Raw genomic sequence first — 18,732 nt, forward strand, 5'->3', positions numbered from 1 at the left:
CTAGACTTCTTGTTACTTCAGGAAAAAAACCTGAAACCCTATTTGTTTAAGACACTGCTGTCAGGTTTCTGTGTTTTTGTTATATGCAATTCTAACTGATCTTCTCCCGTGTCCTTTGGGAATTTTGGTCATGGGCAGAATTTACTGGTAGGAAAGGAAAGCGCTCAGGGAATCTCTAATCTCACCATTTGTCCTCTCAAGTTTGCAGGGACAGATGGAAAGTTAGCAGGAACCTAGGTTTCCTCAGTGGCCTGGTGGGTGAATTCTAGGAGGATTCCCTCGTCACAGAGCATGAGAGCCCAAAGGAGGATGGCCACAATCAGAACCATTCTTTTCACATTACTGATGAAGAAACTGAGCTCTATGTCAGTTAGGGTATGTTTGGCTGCAAGTAAAGGAGACTCAAGTAATGGGAGCTTAATTAAACAGGAGTTTATTTTACTCACATAACAAATCTATGTGGTCGCAAGACTGTCCCACAGCCCCCAAAAAGCCAAAGCATGAGGTTGGCAAGTCTGAGATTTTCTTGGTATTTCCCTCATTGTTGCAAGATGGCTGCCAAAGCTCCAAACATCACATTCTCATTTAATGGCAAACAAAACTGGAAAGAAGGGAGGACAGAGGAGAGAAAAGGGGAGGAGGCTTTCTATATAGAAGACAATCTCCAAGAAGGATCCCAGCAGAGTCCTCCTTCTTTCTCCTTGCCTGGGGGTAGGTCACATGATTACCCCTAGTTGCAGTGGAGGCTGCCCAGACAAGTAGTTAACAAAGGGCAGAAGTGCTCCACAACCATTTCCAGTCATGATCCATTCCCTGGCTGGGCACATTGCCACCAAGCCAAATCAGAGTTGTGTCGGCAAGGCGTGAGGAGAGAATGCCTGCGGGTGGGGGACCAATGGGGCACCTGACTTGTCCAGGGTCAGACAATGACTGGTGGAGAAAACAGGACTAGAACTCCAGTCTCCTCTCCACTGGTCTCTGAGTGGGAAAAACCTCTGTGTTCTGGTGCAGCAGATGCTGCTAGAGTATTAGAGAATTCTGTGCTATTGGAGGAGTCCATGGAAGCCAGTCATGATTTTCCTGTGCCCTCTGCTGGAGACTGACCAAGAATGGGTGTGTGATGCCATTCTGGTCAGTGAGCTATGACAGAAAAACTGCTTATGGGGATTCTGGGGAAAGTTCCCTTACTCTTAAAAAGACATATCCAGGAAGAGGTGTCCCCTCCTCGGTGCTATCCCCTGCTGGATGTGATGGCTAGAACTGTGGCAGCCCTCTTGTGATAATGAGGGAAGCTGATTTGCGAACAGAGCTGGCCCACTGAGGCAGGCAGCATGAAAGGTGCAAGAGGCTTGGGTCTCTGTTGATGCCACTGCAGCGCTGAGCTGAGCAGCGTCAGGCTGTCCTACCTTGGGGCTTCTTTGCACAGGAGGCCCATCTCTCTTATTGTTTAAGCCCCTTCTAGGTGGGCCTTCTGTTCCTTGCAGCTGAAAGCATTCTAACTAATCCACCCGTTTGCCTCTGCTCCATGTCCTGCTCCAGAGGCAGGTGCAGACCAGCACCAGGCAGCCGCTACCCGTTCTTTGCCCACACATCTGGAGCTCAGCCTCGTGCGTCTAGCTGTTCAGTACATAACCACGCTGCCCACCACAGCCAGAAGGAGGTTGAGAACTGCATTCACAACCCCAGGCAGTGGGCAGGAGTGGTTTGGGGAGAGGTGTTATGGGGGCTGCATAAAAGAAGGTCATTCCTGACCTTCAGAACCCCACCATGGCCCTGCCCAGCCCAGCCTGGCCCCCAGTGACTCTGAAGACAATGCCAGCAGCCACCTTCCAGCTGCTCCTGGGTGGGGTGGGGCAGAAAGGTTGGTGATTAAGTGCTGGAGAATTCCCAGGCCCTGGGGCTGGCCCAGAATTGGTTTTTGTTGCGGGAGTGTGACCATTCTGTCCCCGCAGCTTGCCTGGTACAGGATGAATACAGGCCAGTTAAGTACTTTTCTGGCAACTGATTATATAGATTTGCTTCCACGTGGACTCTCTTGCAATGACCCAGGACCCCACGAGGGCCCTCCCCCAGCCATTTGTGTTGAAACACAGCATGTTAGCCTCTTTGCCCTCTAGGAAAGGGACTCTTTGGCAGGAAGAAGGGCCTAGAGGGAGGTATATCTTGAGGCACTTTCTTTCTTGGAGGAAATGCTAGAGGGCCCTAATGTCACCGCTCCCCCATGCCACCCACCACCAGCTGCCAAGTGAAGCCTGCAAATTGCGGATTTGATCATACCTCCCCCCGTGCAGGACTCTGATGGTGCCTGCTGCCCTGGAATTGCCGGGCAGCAGGGAACTTCACATTCTGCTGGTCCAGCTTCATGTTGCTGGGCTTTTTGCTTGTGCCAGTCCCCATGCCATGATCCCCTTACCGACCCAGACAGTTGTGCCACCCCGGTGTGGCCATCAGAGTCATACGGATTGGTTCAGGCATGGGCATATGTGACTCTTTCTGGGCCAGAGAGCGTCAGTCCTGGGGATTCTGTGGGAAACTCTGGGAGAGGGATGTCCACACCTCTAGGTTTGTCAGATGGGGAGTATACAGCTGGCACTGCCGGGGACCATCTTTGTCCCCCAAGGGGCTCAGCCTAAGAATGAAACCAACCCAGAGGGAAGCAGATAGGAAAAGCTTTAAGGGACATCCTGATGACATTATTGCAGCACCTGAATGCACCTATGCCGGAAAGCTACCTCTGGACTTTTCAGTCACTTGCGTCAAGAAATTCCCTTTGTTCAAAGAAAACAAAAAACGATTTGAGCTGGGCTTTTGGGCATTCACATGAAAAGTCATTCATTATGGGACTTCCCTGGTGGTCCGGCACCAGGGTAAGACTCAGTGCTCCCAACGCAGGGCGCCCAGGTTCAATCCCTGGTCGGGGAACTAGATCCCACATGCATACCACAACTAAGAAGCCCGCGTGCCACAACTAAGACCCCGTGCAGCCAAAATAAAATAAATAAATATATATAAATATATATATATATATATATATATATATATATATATATTTTAAAGTCATTCATTATGAAGAGAAAGGCAGGACGCCCTATCAGGCAGGATTAATTCCTCCTTTATTGCTCTGCATATGCTGCTTTCACAGCACTTACCCACTCGGGTAGCATTGGCTGTTTCTTTCTCCACCTGCCCAACAGAACCGTCCCTCTTGAAGGAGTGGACATTGCTGCCGCCTCAGCTGCCATTGGACCTCAGGTGCAGCTCATTATACTCTCAAGTTGAGTTAAATTCCTTGGCACATTTTTTTTCATCTTTGGTCCACATAAAACCCCTCTCTTGTTTTACTTATTCTCTTTTAGCTCTGTATCTCTCTCTCATTCCCTTCCTCTGCACAGGATACATGCGAATGGATCTTCCCCGCCCCCCCCCCTCCCCTGAACTGTATACGTTCTTGCAAAATGGCTACTGTCTTTACGTGGTTTTTAATTTACGCAAATGGTAATGTTTTGGTTCTTGCAAAATGGCTACTGTCTTTACGGGGTTTTGAATTTATGCAAATGGTAATGTTTTGGTTCTCATGTTGTTTCTTACTTTTTAAACTCAGCATTGTTTACTCATCCATGTTGCTACGTGTGCATTTAATCTCTTCTAGTTGCTGCATAACTCTCCACGCTGTGAATCATGCCCACTTTCCTTTCCATTCTCCCCAAAGTGGGCACCTAGGTTGCCTCCAACAGCCTTTGCCCCACCCCTCCACGGCCAGAACTCTGCAGTGAACATCGTGAGATGCATGCTTATGGGTCTGCGTCAACTTCTTTCGCATCTACACCTGGAAATGAAATTGCAGGTTGTAGGCGAGGTGGACTATTGACTAAAATACCTCCACAGTGGCCTCTTCAGTCTACCCTGACCAACATCCCCACATCTCCATCCAACACAACCACTTGACTTTATCCAGCTAAGTTTGACCTGTCTATAGATTGTGTTAGTTCTCTGCTGCTGTGTAACAAGTTACCACAAACTTAGTGGCTTAAAATAACATACATCTTTAAAATATTTATTTATTTATTTTTGGCCACATTGGGCCTTCGCTGCTGCGCGCAGGCTTTCTCTAGCTGCGGTGAGTGGGGGCTACTCTTCGTTGCGGTGTGTGGGCTTCTCATTGCGGTGACTTCTCTTGTTGCAGAGCATGGGCTGTAGGCGCACGGGCTTCAGTAGTTGTGGCACATGGGCTCAGTAGCTGTGGCGCACGGGCTTCATTGCTCCACTGTATGTGGGATCTTCCCGGACCAGGGCTCGAACCTGTGTCCCCTGCATTGGCAGGCGGATTCCTAAGCACTGCGCCACCAGGGAAGTCCCCACATTGATTCTTTAATCCACCATCTGAGTATCCACCTTGTATGGCATAACATCATTTTTCTCTATAAAGTGAGTCAGAGTTTTCCCAATAAGAACAACTCTTTCCCCACTGGCTTGTGATGCACCTCCTATCACATACTAAGCTCCCCTATAACCAGAGATCCAACTCTGAACTCTCCATGCTGTCCCAGCAGGTTGTCTATTCTTTCATTAACGCCATATTGTTTTTTTGTTTGTTTATTTTTAAAACGACATCATTGTCGTATACCTGAATATCTATGGGAGTGAGTTTCCTGCCCACCCCCATTTCACGAAGGCATCTATAGACCTTTATTTCTCCTTACAGATTTCAGAGTAAGTTTACATAGCTGGAATTGTTATTGAGATTACAGTGAAGTTTAGATTAATTGAGGGAGAACTGACATCGTCATATATTGGGCCACCCCTGCCAAGAGCGTGAGATGACTACTTGGGGAGTGTCTACACCCCCAATTTGTGCCCATCCAGCAATTAGCAGGAACTAGATAGTTTGATAAATCAATGCTAGGGAGGAAATCTCCAAGGGGGAAGGAAGAGAGGGCCTGGAATGTTCCTCAGCACCAACTCCCTCTATTCAGCCAAGTCAGGCAACAGGGAGGACACACCCTGCTGAGCCCTAGAGAGAGGGGCCAGAGCCCCTCTGCCCAGATGAATGCCAGCCTAAGTCCTCTTTTCCAGATGACGTACAGAAGGAAAGCCCATCTAATTCAGGGAACACTGGCCCCCAACCACAGGGCGGGCCTCTGTCCCTCTGGGCCCAGGGACCCAGTTGCGTGTGTCAGGACATTCTGGGTGATTCGGTCTGGCCTGAGCCCAGGGTGGGGCTCCCGAGGTCCAGTTCAGGTAGGGCCAAGCCCCAGTGAGTTTCTCTGTTTCCCCCGAGGTCTGGTCAGCCAGTCAGTCTTGCTGCATGGCAGCTCCATGTTTTCTGCGCACCGTTTGATGAGCACACTGAATTCTCAGTATCCCAACCAAGATGCAGGTCTGAGAGATGTGCTTCTTTTTAAATGTCCAAATTGCAGCCAACAACACAAACAAAACACATTTCTTCCAAAGAAGCAACAGGACTGAGGACAGAAACTCTGCTAGATGACAGACCTGGTGTCTGCCATCACAATCCGTGCAACTTTCAAGTCTGAAGCATCTGTCTGGGGCTACTTCTGAGCGTTAAGTCTTCCTAAGAAGGAATGGTGGGGGCCTACAGGAAGCTGTGAAACTCAACTGCCTACACAGACAGCGTTCCCAGAACAAAGGCGCCTCAGGTCAATGCAAGTCTGTACTCTTAGGAGGCAACTTACTTCTAATTAAAGGTGGTCTTGGGTTTTTTGGTTTTGTTTTTGTTTTTTTTTTCCAGATTCTGAAGCTGAAGTGTACCCTGATACAAAAGAAGGGTAAGATGGGGGACAAAATGGATTCTGAAAATGCTAAAAGGACATTGCAACCTGGGTTAAAGTGAACAGATAGAAACATATAGCCTGCGTAGATAGACACAAAACGGCACAAAGAAAGTAGAGGAATGGCCACACCCTGGAGGGGAAGGGTGAGGGCAGTCAGATCAGGGCTGGCGAGTCAGAGAGTAGGTGGGGGTATGAACCCAGCCAGGCTCCGATGTGGCTTTGCTCAGTGTCACAGTGTTCTGAAACTGTGGGATTCTCTGGCTGTCATTACATGGAGGGCAGTGTTAAGAACAAAGCACAATCATCCCCTCCTTCATTTATTCTGTAAGCCTGGCCTACTACTTGCTGGTCCCCTGCTGTGTGCTGGGAACAATCAAAACATGAATGAACCTATACAGTCCTCGTTCACCTGAAGTTAGGGTGGAGACAGGAGTCGGGTATTAATCAAGCAACCACACGAATAAGCACACTGGTCACAGGGCCAGCTGAAACTCGGGCACCTCGTAACTGCATTAAGTTCCTGACTGTGGTCTAGGGTTCTAATCAACAAAGGAAATGACACAAAGGAGGCCTGACTTGTTTTTCACGAAACAAAACTGGCTTCTGGTGATCTCTTTTCGAAGTGTCCCCGGCTCGGGATTTTGCGAGAGCCTACACTCCAACTTGGCAGCACATGTACTCTGGGAACCTCTTTCATTAGAACCTGGCGGCCCACGCGTCCTTATCCTTCGGGTACCCCAGGTCTCGCGGACGCCTCCAGGGGTCCCCACGCACCTGCGGGGGTGGTCCACCTGGGAAGGCGAGCAGCGCACGGCTTGGGACTCACTGAGGCGCCACGGTCACTCACGCTGCCCCCAACCCCGCCCACACAGGCAGCCCCGCCTGTCCGCAGCCAAGGCCGCGTGGCCACGCAGCGTGCAGCGCGGCAGCACGCCAGGGGCGGGGCTCTGGGCCCAGCGCGCGTCCCAATTGGCTCTCAGAGCTGCCTTTCAGACGGCGTGCAGAGGCCGCCCGCCGGCACTTTTCGGCTGCTGCTTTGGCGGGAGTCGGCGGCTGGTGTGAGGTGAGACCCGCTGGGATCGCTCCAGTACTGGGCCGGGTCGCACCAGGCCCAGGGCCACCCAGGGGCCTTCCCGCTTCGGGCGCCGACTCGGAGGGCCTCTCTGGGGCTTGGCAAGGGTTGGACGGAGCGCCGGCCCTGTAGGGCTCGCTGTGCAGGTGAACCCCACTGTGGGGTCCGTGGCCTGAGGGGCAGCCCTTCAGAGAGCCCTGCTGTGCGTGGTCCTTGGCCTCTCGTCACCCTGGACCCAGGGCCGGTGCGGCAGACGCCCTTTCTTCCGTCTCGGGGCAGCTCAGGGAACGCTCGCTGTGGGTCTGTGAGGGCCCCGAGTTCTGAGTCCCCCCTGCCCCCGCCCCCGGGTGCGGGCCGAGGGGTGAAGAGGTCATGTTCAAGCCGTGGTTCTTTGTAGGGAACAGACATCCCAGATAGGGGAAGGGGTTTGGATGTGATTCTTTGGTCAAGCTCAGATGCGCACAGGTGCCAGGCATTAGGTGTGATTGACGCGGCGGCACACGGGAGGGCATGTGCTGCGGGGCCAAAGGGACATGGGGACAGTGGCGCTGGGCTCCGGCCAGCGGAGGCCCTGTGGGGTGCATGCCAGAGACGTCAGGTCTCAGGGGTATTTTAACAACAGCCGCTGGAGACCCCGGTTTTGTTTTGTTTTGTTTTGTTTTGTTTTTTAAATAAGCTCTCTAGTTTTGAATGTTGAGGTTAATTCGTCGCGTTTTAGAATATTGCAGGGCCAAAGAAAATACATCTGTGAATTGCATTTGGCCCTCAGGCAGCCAGTTTGGCGTCTCTGCTGTAGATGTCCTGCGGGGAGGGGCGTCCAGGCAAGAGCTACAGACTGACAGAGAGATCCCCATTTGGGGGGGCTTGGGTGCTAGAAAGATCTATCCCAGAACTGACCTCTGGATTATGTGAGCTGAGTAGTTGACTTGGTTGGCGACTGGGAGTTACTCCTTGCCTTGTCTTTTAGGGTTAGCACAGATCTAGTGGGGTTAGGTTTGAGAGTGGGGTTGTTCTGAGGCTGGGGAGCAGACATCCTCCTTGCAAAGCCGGCAGGACTCCTCAGATTGCAGCCTGGGCTTGGGGACTCCCTGTGCCAAGTGTCTGTGACTGGGGCTGTGAGAACATTTTCAAAGGAGGAAGGGCATTTGGGATGAGGCTACCAGAGCTGTACACTGGGGAATTGTGATCCTGGTACGGCTTTGGCCTCATGGTTCTAAACTGCTGACTGGGGAGAGGAGGAGAGACCCAGAGGAACTCTGGGAGAGGAAGTTACAGTCAGTCATCTAGCATTTCCTGGGTCCCTCCTCTGGGCAGGGCAAGCCGCTGGGCGTACAGAGATGAGTCAGTTGCAGCTCTTGCCCTCAGGATACTTTCAGATGATGTGGGGAAATGAAGCCTCAGCCCTGGAGAAGGCTTCTTGCCCGGCAAGCTTGGGCTGGGGGAACCAAGGAAGAGAGGAAAAATCTAGAAGGTGATGCAGAGGCATCACGGACTTAGAGCCGTGGGCAGAATTTGGGGAAGTGGTAGGGAAGGGAGAAGGCACTCCTAGGTAGGTATGTGCCCTGTAGTGGGGTTAGGGATAACGTAAATAACTGAATCAGCCTACCCATCAGGGACGTGGTGAGAGATCAGGGTAGAAGGGTTTTTAGGGCCCAATTTCTGGGCTGGGAGGGGTTCAGTGCTGTCCTATGGAAGATAGATGTTATATTGTGGTAGGAAGGAGGAGGCTGAGGAGATACCAAGTGGGGTCTTCTCTGGAGAGTTCTATGTAAGAGGATACCAGCTGTGGAAAAGTCTGTCTTATCCCCAGCCAGGAGACCATTCCTTGGGAACAGGTCCGTGTGGCATCTCTCTGTGTTCTGACCCCCCACCTGTCCCCCATCTAGTACCCCAGGCCCACATTGCTGTAATGATTCAGTGGATAAAGGGCTGTCTTCTGGTGCCGAGGGGAAGACCATCTGAGCAGGACCTGGTGGTCTCGTGACAGTGGTCCTGTTCCTCTTTGGCAGTCTCACGCCTCCTTCCTGCCAGGCCAGCCTTGTTCCTTCCCTGTGCATAGAAAGGGTCTGAGTCTCTAGTACAGGCCCATCTGTGCCGTGAGATGGCAGGGTGGGTGTGGATGGTGAGACAAACAATCTCCTTCATGTTAGCCTGAGGGAGCCCTGATCTGAACACTCTGAGACCTTTTGAGGATAGTTGGCTCCTTGGTGGGACCAGTCGGATGTTGGGGGGGAAAGCTTTGATCTGAGCCAGCCCCCAGATTCCAGCCCTGGTTCTCACCACTGCCGGCCTGGGTGTTGTCTGTCTGTCCTGGGGTGGGGGGATGGGGCTCACTCCAGGGACCCCTGGTTGTGGCCCGGATTCCAGTACCTCCTCCATCCTTCTTCCTCTCCCCAGGTCAGGTTCCTCTGGAGAGAGAGAGAGGCAGAGGTGGCTGGTTCCCAGATGTTATAGACCCCGTGGACACCATGTTGGAAGCCAGACTCCAAACCCAGCAGAGAAGCAGCCAGAATGGTCGGGAGGTAGTGTAGCCTTTCCCATTCCCAGAACACCCTCTGCCCTCCCACCTCCCGTCCTGTGCCCCTCACTCCTGGAGCCTCCCTCCCTCTGCCAAGGACTTTGAGTCCTCTCATCTCTCCCTGTGGCCCTTTTCCAGACCAGCCTGTGGTCCTCAGGTTTTGGGATGAAGCTGGAGGCTGTCACCCCATTCTTGGGGAAGTACCGCCCCTTTGTGGGTCGCTGCTGCCAGACCTGCACCCCCAAGAGCTGGGTGAGTGATGGTAGAGCCAGGCCCTACCTTGTGAAGCTTGGTTCTGGGAGCCATGGCTCCTGCGGCTTTGGGAAGCAGCTTCCTTTATGTCTCCCAACCTCAGCCCTCCCCTGCACCAGCCTCTGCTGTCTTTCACGGAATGGGCGCACTAGTATTGGTTGGTTGTTGGTCTGGGGCTGGCTCCTGGCTCCCAGGCCTGGGAGAGTTGGGTGGGGAAGTGTAAAGGGGCTTGAGAGGAGGCGTAGAGCGTGGCCAGAGGGCTGGGGTCTGACTATGCCTGCATGAGTCCTGTTGTTCAGTTTTAGGGACACTGCCCACTCAGAGTCAGTGAGCACTCAGCACATGCTTGTGTGTCTGTGCCACGTGCTGGTGCTGATGGGACCCAGGGTTCTGGTGGGGATTTAGGCTACATGTTCTCTGCTGTTGATGAGAGAACTTCTCAGAGACTTTAATACGCTGTTCTCCAAGAGGGTGATCCTACAGAGGAGGCAGCCCTTCCATTTTGACCATGGAACCCTCTTTCCTAAGTGAGCTTCAGGATCTGGGGTCAAACATCTTTTGGGAACTGCTGTGCTATAATCCTGTCTCCTGGTAAACTCGATAGTCCGTCAGGCAAAGACCACAGAAGACAGAGCAGGGGCTTTCCTTTGCCGGTTTGCAAAGGCCCCCCCCAAGGACATGCTGTCCCTGCCCTTCTTGGGCAGGAGTCCCTCTTCCACAGAAGCATAATGGATCTGGGCTTCTGCAATGTGATCCTGGTGAAGGAGGAGAACACCAGGTAGTCAGAGCTGGGGGTGGGGCAGGGTGGTGGGCAGGGCCCTTGGGTGCAGGGCTGCTGGGGCCCTGCTTTGTGGTATCATTTTCTTCCTTCCTCTGCTCCCAACCCACAGGTGGGGACAGGCAGGCTTGGAGCTTTCCTGCAGTTCCTTCTGTGAGCTTTCAGGCCCTGAACCTGTACCCTACTCGCTGGGGAGAGGGGTAGGAATAGGCCACAGACGGGCAGGTGCTTCCTCTTCCTGCTCCATGATAAGCCAAACTCAGGTGTTCCCAGTCCCTGGGGCTAGGGTGATCCCTTCCTGATGGAATGCCCTCTGTGGGCCCTCGTCAGGGGCGGGCCCTCTGAGAGATCTACCCCCTGCTCGGGGGCTGTGCCCAGGTTTCGGGGCTGGCTGGTTCGGAGGCTCTGCTATTTCTTGTGGTCACTGGAGCAGCACATACCCCCCTGCCAGGATGCCCCACAGAAGATCGTGGAGAGCGCTGGGTGAGGAGGCAGGGACTGGGGTCTGGCTGGTACTTCTGGGATCCTTGAAGGGATGACAAAGGCTGTAGGCAGGGCTGATTGAAAGGGCTGGTTTCTAGAGTGTTAGCTTGGTCTGGGGCCCTTCCTTAAAGATGGCGGGTGAAGACTGGAGGCTGTGCCCTGGGGCTTCTGTGGGGCTGAGGGAAGTGAACTTAGGCCTGCTCCAGCCTGACACCACTGCCTCCCACACCACAGGGTTCAGAATGTCATCCCTGGGAGGGCCCCAGGAGGGGCTGGGGCAGGCCAGGTGCCCAGCCATGTGAAGAGAGAGGTACAGCGCATCTTGGGCCACATCCAGGCCCCACCCCGCCCCGTTCTGATCAGGTAACTCTGTGCTGAAGGGTGCTTTGGGCTGGGGCCTCTGCCCTTTGGGAGAGAGCATTGGCTGGGCTTGGGTAAAGACTAGACTCCCCTCCTGGGGAGCTGGGTGGTAAATTTACCAGTCTGAGTAAGCCCCTGATCTGGACACTGTGAGACCTTTTGAAGACAGCTGCCTTCTTAGTGGGACCAGTTGGATAAGGGGAAGGGGCTTTGATCTGAGCCAGCCCCCAGGTTCCAGCCCACGTTCTCACCACTGCTGGCCTGGTGGTGTGTATCTGTCCTGGGGGTTGGGGCTTGGGGATCACCCCAGGAACCCCTGGTTGAGACCTAGACTCCAGTACCTCCTCTATCCTTCCACCTTTCCCCAGGTCAGGTTCCTGTGGAGAGAGACAGGAGGTGGCTGGTTCCTCCATCTTATAGGCTCTCCTCTTCCCTCCCACATTCATCCTGCTGTCACTACCTGCTCCCTCCTCATCTGTCCTGCACAGGTCTGAGCTCCTTAGATGCAGGGCACTCTTCTGGGGAAATGGAGGGATGCTCAGGTTAGAGTGAGGAGAGATGCACACGCCTGCAAGAAGGACAGAACAAGGGCTAGGACTGAGCATACCTGCAGGGGAGGAAGGGACTTGTAAGCCAGGGACAAAAGGGGGAAAGGAGCCAGCCTTGGGGAGGTGAGGATGTGAGGGAACAGTTCTACCAGAGGGAAGAGCATGAGCTATGGCTGCGGGAAAGGGCCAGGTTTGCTCAAGTAGCTGATGTGGTCGGAAGCTGGCAAGTGAGGGAGAGAGTTGTTGGAGACAAAACTGAGAGGCAGAAGGGACCAGATATGCAGGGCCATGCAAGAAGTTTGGATTTGACTTCCAAGTGCAGTGAAAACCAATGGAAAGGTTTTAAGCAGAAAATGACAACAAGATTAATTGAGGTCAAGAGTAGAGAACAGGTCATCTGGGGAAGCTGCTTTGTTAGTCCAGGTGAGACGTAATGATGGGGGATGGGCATGACAGTAGAACTTGGGAAGACGGATGGAGAGACCAGTATGAAATTATCAGGACTCACTGATGGATTGGAGGGTTGCAGTGGGAGCAGTGAGGGCGGAAGGGGAAGCTGCAGGAGAGCTGGGTTTCTGGCTGAGCACCTGGTGGTGTGGTTGGAGGGGAGGGGGCAGGCTTGGGGAGGAGCGAGTTTGGCCCACAAAAGGTGTTTTGGACATAAAGAGTTTCTGATACCTGACATGCTGGTGGAGACACTGAGGCAGCTGCTTATATATATATATATGAGTCTGGAGCTCAGAAGAGAGGTTGGGGCCAGGAACATGTATTTGCAGAGCTTTAGCACATAGATGATGCTTCAAGCCGGGGGATGTGTGAGTCATTGAGGGAAGGAGGGCACAGGGCTGCACATGTCGGGCTCGGCTGTGTTGAAAGTGCTAAGAGGTCAACTGAGCAAGGACAGGAAGTAGAGGTTGTTGGTGACCTACGACCAGCCCTCCATGTGACAATTCTTTGGCTTTTTCGAGACTTCCAGTCCCTTGACCTGAGCACCTTTACACCAGCCATCAGCCCCCCTCCTGTCTTTCCTGCCCTCCAGGCCTAGCTTCGATTCCAGGGCTCCTTGTGACGAAAGTGCCCTTGTGAAGGAGTCACTGGGCACAACCCGGCTGTGTTTGAACCCAGCTGCCTGCCTTCTCTGCACCTAAGCAGCCAAATGTCACTAGAGAAACACACACTGGGTGGACCTGTTTCCTTTATAAGTGTGATTCTCAGAGGGGCACACTGCACTCTCCAAGGCTCCAATCTAGACTGCTCCTTCTCTAACTTACCCACTGTTGACCAACTGCCTCTGCTCCTTCTCTAAGTTACCCACTGTTGACCAACTGCCTCTGCTCCTTCTCTAACTTACCCACTGTTGACCAACTGCCTCATGCTTCATGGAGAAATAGAAGCCATCAGATGAGGACATGCTGTGTGTCCCGCACATCTCCATGCTGCCTGCGTCTACGCTTCTGTCCTCATCTAAAGCCAGTCCCCACATTGGGCCTCTGGACAACCCCTCCCCAGAGATTTTGCCCCTTCAGTTATCCCCTTTCCTTCTTGTATCACTAACTCCTCCCTTTTTAGTTCACTTTTCCCAGCAGTTTGCAGAGACAAGGCTGGTTATGCCTGGAGAGAGTCTTGGTTCTGTGGTCTCCTTTGGGGTAAATGGAGGCAGGGAGATGCTCGGAGGCTGATAGGAGGCAGCTGCGCCATGAGGTTGTGTTGGGAGACGGCAGCACTTGCCGGCGCGGGCTCTGCTGTGAGGCCCGCCTGCTAGTCCCAGCACCCGCACTTAGCTTTCTCTCTCACCCAGCAGCTTCTGTGACCTCTCTGAACCTCACTTTCCTCTTCTGTTAAGTGGGGACAGTAGTAGTGCCCACTGTAGAGTTCTGGCCGGCCCTCTGGGCTGCCGTGGGCTGCCTCATGGGCCGCGCCCTGCCATGCCTCAGACTGGGTGCTGCTCTCCAGGCTGTTCAGCTGGGCACTGCTGCGGATCCTGAACTGCTTCTTCCTGAACGTACAGCTGCACAAGGGCCAGATGAAGATGGTCCACAAGGCCGCCCAGGCAGTAAGGCCCACCCTCCATTGGGACGGGGATGGGATGGCGGGGACAGAGGAGCAGAGGCTAGGCCAAGCCCTGAGTCAGGACCAGCCCCATCAGCTGGTGGGAAAAATCCAGTGCTCTTTGACGACCTTCTCTTTGTGTCTCACGGTCCTGCTCCCACGAGACTTCCTCTAACGGCTTTTCATCATGGTCTTAACAACCATTACGTCAATGCATTACCTTAAAAGCTGTTGACAGAGCTCCTCTGCTTTTGGGAGATGTGCTCACAGGAAGAATGCTCAGCTGAACCCTCCCTCCCTCCCTCTGGGGCTGCCCTGGGTCTGGAGGCGCTAGGTTTCGGCTCCCTGCATCTTCAGGGTGGGCGGCGGATTGGCACTTCCCTTTGGCTCTCCCTGGAGCAGGGCTCGCCGCTCGTCCTCCTCTCTACCCACAAGTCACTCCTGGATGGGATCCTACTGCCCTTTGTGCTGCTCTCCCAGGGCCTGGGCGTGCTCCGTGTGGCTTGGGATCCCCGCACCTGTTCCCCCATCCTCAGGTAAAAGTCTTGTGCCCTTAGACATACAAGGGAGAGGTCCCCAGGCCGGGACAGGGGTGTGTGGGGATGTCAGGCGGTATTCTGGCAGCAGCTCCCCGGAGGCCCTCTTCCTGGCCCCTCTGCTCTCAACTTTGTGCCACCCCAGCCTCTGGGGCTCAGATGGAGGGTCAGCTGTGGGCTCTAGGGCCATGCCTGGCCTCAGAGTGTTCAGGCAGGACCCCGGCTGGCCCTGTGTGGACCAAGGCTCTCACTATCCTCCTGCTTGGTCCCATCTCCTGAGCGCCTTCCCTCATCTGCCCTGTGCCCCACAGAGCTCTGCTGAAGAAACTTGGGGGACTTTTCCTGCCCCCCGAGGCCAGCCTCTCCCTGGACAGCTCTGAGGGGGTCCTTGCAAGGGCTGTAGTCCATGCGGTGAGTGCTGTGCCCAGTGGTTGTTTATGGGGCCAGGCCAGGGTATGGGGGCCTGTTGCTGTTCTGGCTTTGACACCTGCCTCTCCCCACCCACTTCCAGGCTGTGGAGCAGCTGCTGGTCAGCGGGCAGCCCCTGCTCATCTTCCTGGAGGAGCCCCCTGGGGCTCAGGGGCCTCGGCTGTCAGCCCTGGGTCAGACCTGGCTGGGACTGGTGGTGCAGGTGGTCCAGGTGGGCGTCGTCCCAGATGCTATGCTGGTGCCAGTGGCCATCTCCTACGACCTGGTTCCAGATGCACCCCGTGACACATACCACGTGAGACCCTCCTGCCCTGGGTACCCAAGTGGACACCGTCTCCAGAGAGGAGGCACAATATTGTGTCTGTGGCTGAGTTCCCCTCAGGGCTTGGCTAAGCGGGGAGTGCAATGGAATTTCAGCCCTACGGTCGTTATCCTGTGGCACCTGCTAAGGCTGTTACAGTCATCCTCTCATTTCATACTCAAAAGACCTTGCTAGGGAGGGATTTCTCCTGTTTCACAGGTGAGAAAACGAGCTTGGAGAGGTCATGGTCATATACCAGTTTGGGCCCAAGATGAATTTGAGCAGAAAGCATGCCCCAGGCAAGCCGGCTCCCCTAGCCCCTTTCTCCCTGCAGGCCTCGGCCCCACTGGGGCTGTGGACCGGAGCTCTGGCTGTCCTGCGGAGCCTGCGAGGCTGGGGCTGCAGCCGCCGAGCCTGCGTCCGTGTGCATCTGGCCCAGCCCTTCTCCCTGCACGTATGGACCCCATTGGGCAAGGCTGGGAGTACCTGGGGTCTGTCTAGGGCTTCTGGCGGCCTGGCCCTCAAGGCCACTTCAGGGATAGCATTACCTACTTCAGATGGGCTGTATGCAGGTGTCCTGGTGGGCCAGGGCAGACCACCTAAGAGCCTTGTTCTGGGCAGGAATACATCATCAACGCCAGAAGCTGCTGGGGCAGCAGGCAGACCCTGGAGCAGCTGCTGCAGCCCATCGTGCTGGGCCAATGGTAAGGGCAGAGGAAGATGAGGGTCTCAGGGGCAAGGCAGGCAGCTCTTAGGCCCTGGCTTGTGAGCTGGCACCCTCTCCTCCCAGAACCACAAACACATCACCAGCTCCAGCCTTCCCCCACCAAATAACTTTGGGTCATCTCAAACCATGCCAGGCACCCCTCCTTGCCTGTAAGTTGAGTGCGGTTACGGCACACAGGCCTGGAAAGGACTAGGGTTACACAAGCCACCTCTTTCGGGGATGGGAAACACCCTCACCTTTGAGAAAGCTCTGGGCTCCCCCATGACTGTTTTTAGGTTTGGTCCCTTCATCTTGTGATCTGTGTCTCTATCCCAGTACCGTCGTCCCCGACACTGAGAAGGAGCAGGAGTGGACCCCAGTAACTGGGCCCCTTCTGGCCCTCAAGGAGGAGGACCAGCTGTTGGTCAGGAGGCTGAGCCGTCACGTCCTGAATGGTGAGGGGAACCTCGGTCTGGCCTTTGAGGGAGGCTCCTGAACACTGTTCTCAGAGTTGGCCAGTCGTCAGGGCCCTCCTTTCCAGGTGGGTTTCTGTACCTGCCCCCTCTTGCATGGCCCGCTTGGGACATGTGAAGAAGAGTGGAACACCTTCCCCTGCCCCTGAGGAGGGGGTCAGTCAGGGAGAACGTGATGGGGCCACTAAGTGAGAGCACACAGGCGGCCGCCCAGCCCGGCCTCAGGCGCATCACTTCACTCTCTTGAGGTGACATCAGCTGAACTGAACAATGTAAGGGACGTAACACAGTGCTTGGCACAGAGGGGGCTCTTAACAGCACTGTTATCACCATCTTCTCAAATGTCCCTTCTGTGGCAGAGACTGTGGGTTGGTGGGTAGTAGACCTGCAAGAGGCAGGGACGGTCCCTGAGCTCCCAGCCTGGCTCTCAGCATGTATTTGATACATGCCACTTCTCCACTGGGGAGGGTGGCACCCGAAGACCAAGCCTTCCCAGGGGTGGAGTCGTATGGGGGTGTGTACGTGGCTGCTGCCGGGGAGGTGTGTGCTTGACTGGGAAGGCTTGCCTGGTGACGGAGGGCCCGGGCTGCCGGGCCTCCGCCCCTGAGCGGCATCCCCGCACCCCTGGCCCTAGCCAGCACGGCGAGCTCGGCGGTGATGAGCACGGCCATCATGGCAACGCTGCTGCTGTTCAAGCACCAGAAGGTAGGGCATGGCGGGGTGGGGGCCTGGGGGAGGAGGCGTGGCCCTCCACTGAGCCCCTCACTGCCCACCAGGGCGTGTGCCTGTCGCAGCTCCTGGGGGAGTTCTCCTGGCTGACAGAGGAGACGCTGCTGCGTGGCTTTGACGTGGGCTTCTCAGGGCAGCTGCAGTGCCTGGTGCAGCACGCGCTGAGCCTGCTGCGGCCGCACGTGGCCCTGCTGCGCGTCCAGCAGGGGGACTTGCTGGTGGTTCTGCGGCCCAGCCCAGGCCTCACGCACCTGGCACGCCTGAGCTCCGAGCTGCTGCCCGCCTTCCTGAGCGAGGCCGTGGGTGGTGAGTCCCTAGGGCCTGGGATGGGTGGGATGTGTGTAGGGGTGAGGGGAATGGCTTCCTTCCTCACGTCCGGCCCCTCCTCCCCCAGCCTGTGCCGTGCGGGCGCTGCTGGCGGGCAGGGTGCCGCCTGAGGGACCCTGGGAGCTGCAGGGCATCGAGCTGCTGAGCCAGAACCAGCTGTACCACCAGATCCTGCTGCTGATGCACTTGCTGCCGCAGGACCTGCTGCTGCTGCAGGTCAGGCCTCTCCCACCAGCCCAGCTCGGTCCTGGGCCTCCCCTTCTTGGCTGTAGGAGGGGGCCCACGCTTGCCCGAGCCCTGACCCTAAGATGTCCTGCGGCAGTAGGTCTGGTCTCTGTCTCTGGCCGGGCCCCTGCCTGGCTCTCCTGAGGCCACATGGATGCCTCTTTCTCCCCAGCCCTGCCAGTCTTCCTACTGCTACTGTCAGGAGGTGCTGGACCGCCTCATCCAGTGTGGGCTCCTAGTTGCCGAGGAGGTAGGAAAGGCAGCTGGAGACAAAGCCCCTGCCTGGGTCTGGCCTCCTTCAGCCTCCCCTGGAGTGACAGCGGCCCGGGCTCCTCCTCTGGCATGTGTGTGTGTTGGGGGGGTGTGTGCGTGCGTACAGCCCCTGGCCTAGCAGAGAGAGAAGCCTGGTCCCCGCCTCGCCACTCTCCGCCATGGGACTTGTCAGACTGCATCTGCCCTGGGCCCGTGTGTAGCTATAGTGACAGGATCGGACAAATGCACCTGAGGGTTTCTGCATAAGCCCCGCCCTCCACCTTTCTTGTCCACAGGGGCTGTGGCCCTTGAGGGTGGGTGCTCACTTCCTCTCACCCCGCAAGTTGGCTCCACAGCTGTGATGGTCTGGTGTGGCCTGGGGCATCCTCCTGGGCTCCCCAGGTCTGCGTGTGCTGGTTTCACCTCCCTGGCTGGCCATGAGCCTGGTCTGGGGGCCTCGGGGCTGAACCTTGGCCAGCCTGACAGGGACCAATGGCTCCCACGGCCCTCAGACCCCAGGCTCCCGGCCAGCCTGCGACACCGGGCGGCAGCGTTTGAGCGCGAAACTGCTGTGGAAACCAAGTGGGGACTTTACCGACAGTGACAGCGACGACTTCGAGGAGGCTGAGGGCCGGTACTTCAGGGTGCGCTGGGAGAAGCCATGAGGGGAGGGGGCCGTAGGGAGGCAGCGGGAGCTGCCCTCACCCTGGCCTGTCCCCCTCCAGCTCAGCCAGCAGTCCCGCTGCCCTGACTTCTTCCTCTTCCTCTGCCGCCTGCTCAGCCCGCTGCTCAAGGCTTTTGCGCAGGCTGCCACCTTCCTCCACCAGGGCCAGCTGCCAGACACTGGTGAGGCCCGCGCGACCGCGGCCGTCCTGAGGAGAGGCTGAGCGCTCAGGGTGGGA

The 18,732-nt window shown here is 55.8% G+C and overlaps 1 protein-coding gene across 1 annotated transcript in view; it reads left to right on the plus strand.

Moving 5' to 3' along the window:
- The window catches only part of GPAT2 (glycerol-3-phosphate acyltransferase 2, mitochondrial), a 32,228-nt gene that overhangs the window by 12,417 nt on the left and 1,079 nt on the right, over positions 1–18,732 (plus strand). Inside the window, exons 2-19 of the mRNA XM_082357146.1 lie at positions 9,262–9,386; positions 9,521–9,634; positions 10,339–10,412; positions 10,791–10,895; positions 11,130–11,258; positions 13,757–13,856; positions 14,255–14,388; positions 14,700–14,799; positions 14,900–15,112; positions 15,453–15,572; positions 15,740–15,822; positions 16,161–16,279; positions 16,932–17,002; positions 17,074–17,332; positions 17,421–17,569; positions 17,751–17,828; positions 18,343–18,474; positions 18,556–18,676. Of these exons, the coding sequence (XP_082213272.1) occupies positions 9,333–9,386; positions 9,521–9,634; positions 10,339–10,412; positions 10,791–10,895; positions 11,130–11,258; positions 13,757–13,856; positions 14,255–14,388; positions 14,700–14,799; positions 14,900–15,112; positions 15,453–15,572; positions 15,740–15,822; positions 16,161–16,279; positions 16,932–17,002; positions 17,074–17,332; positions 17,421–17,569; positions 17,751–17,828; positions 18,343–18,474; positions 18,556–18,676 (2,155 nt within the window). The 5' untranslated portion in view covers positions 9,262–9,332. The remainder of the gene's footprint in view (positions 1–9,261; positions 9,387–9,520; positions 9,635–10,338; positions 10,413–10,790; positions 10,896–11,129; positions 11,259–13,756; positions 13,857–14,254; positions 14,389–14,699; positions 14,800–14,899; positions 15,113–15,452; positions 15,573–15,739; positions 15,823–16,160; positions 16,280–16,931; positions 17,003–17,073; positions 17,333–17,420; positions 17,570–17,750; positions 17,829–18,342; positions 18,475–18,555; positions 18,677–18,732) is intronic.

Source organism: Balaenoptera borealis (assembly GCF_965194805.1).
Source record: "Balaenoptera borealis genome assembly, chromosome: 15".
Classification (NCBI taxonomy): Eukaryota; Metazoa; Chordata; class Mammalia; order Artiodactyla; family Balaenopteridae; genus Balaenoptera; species Balaenoptera borealis.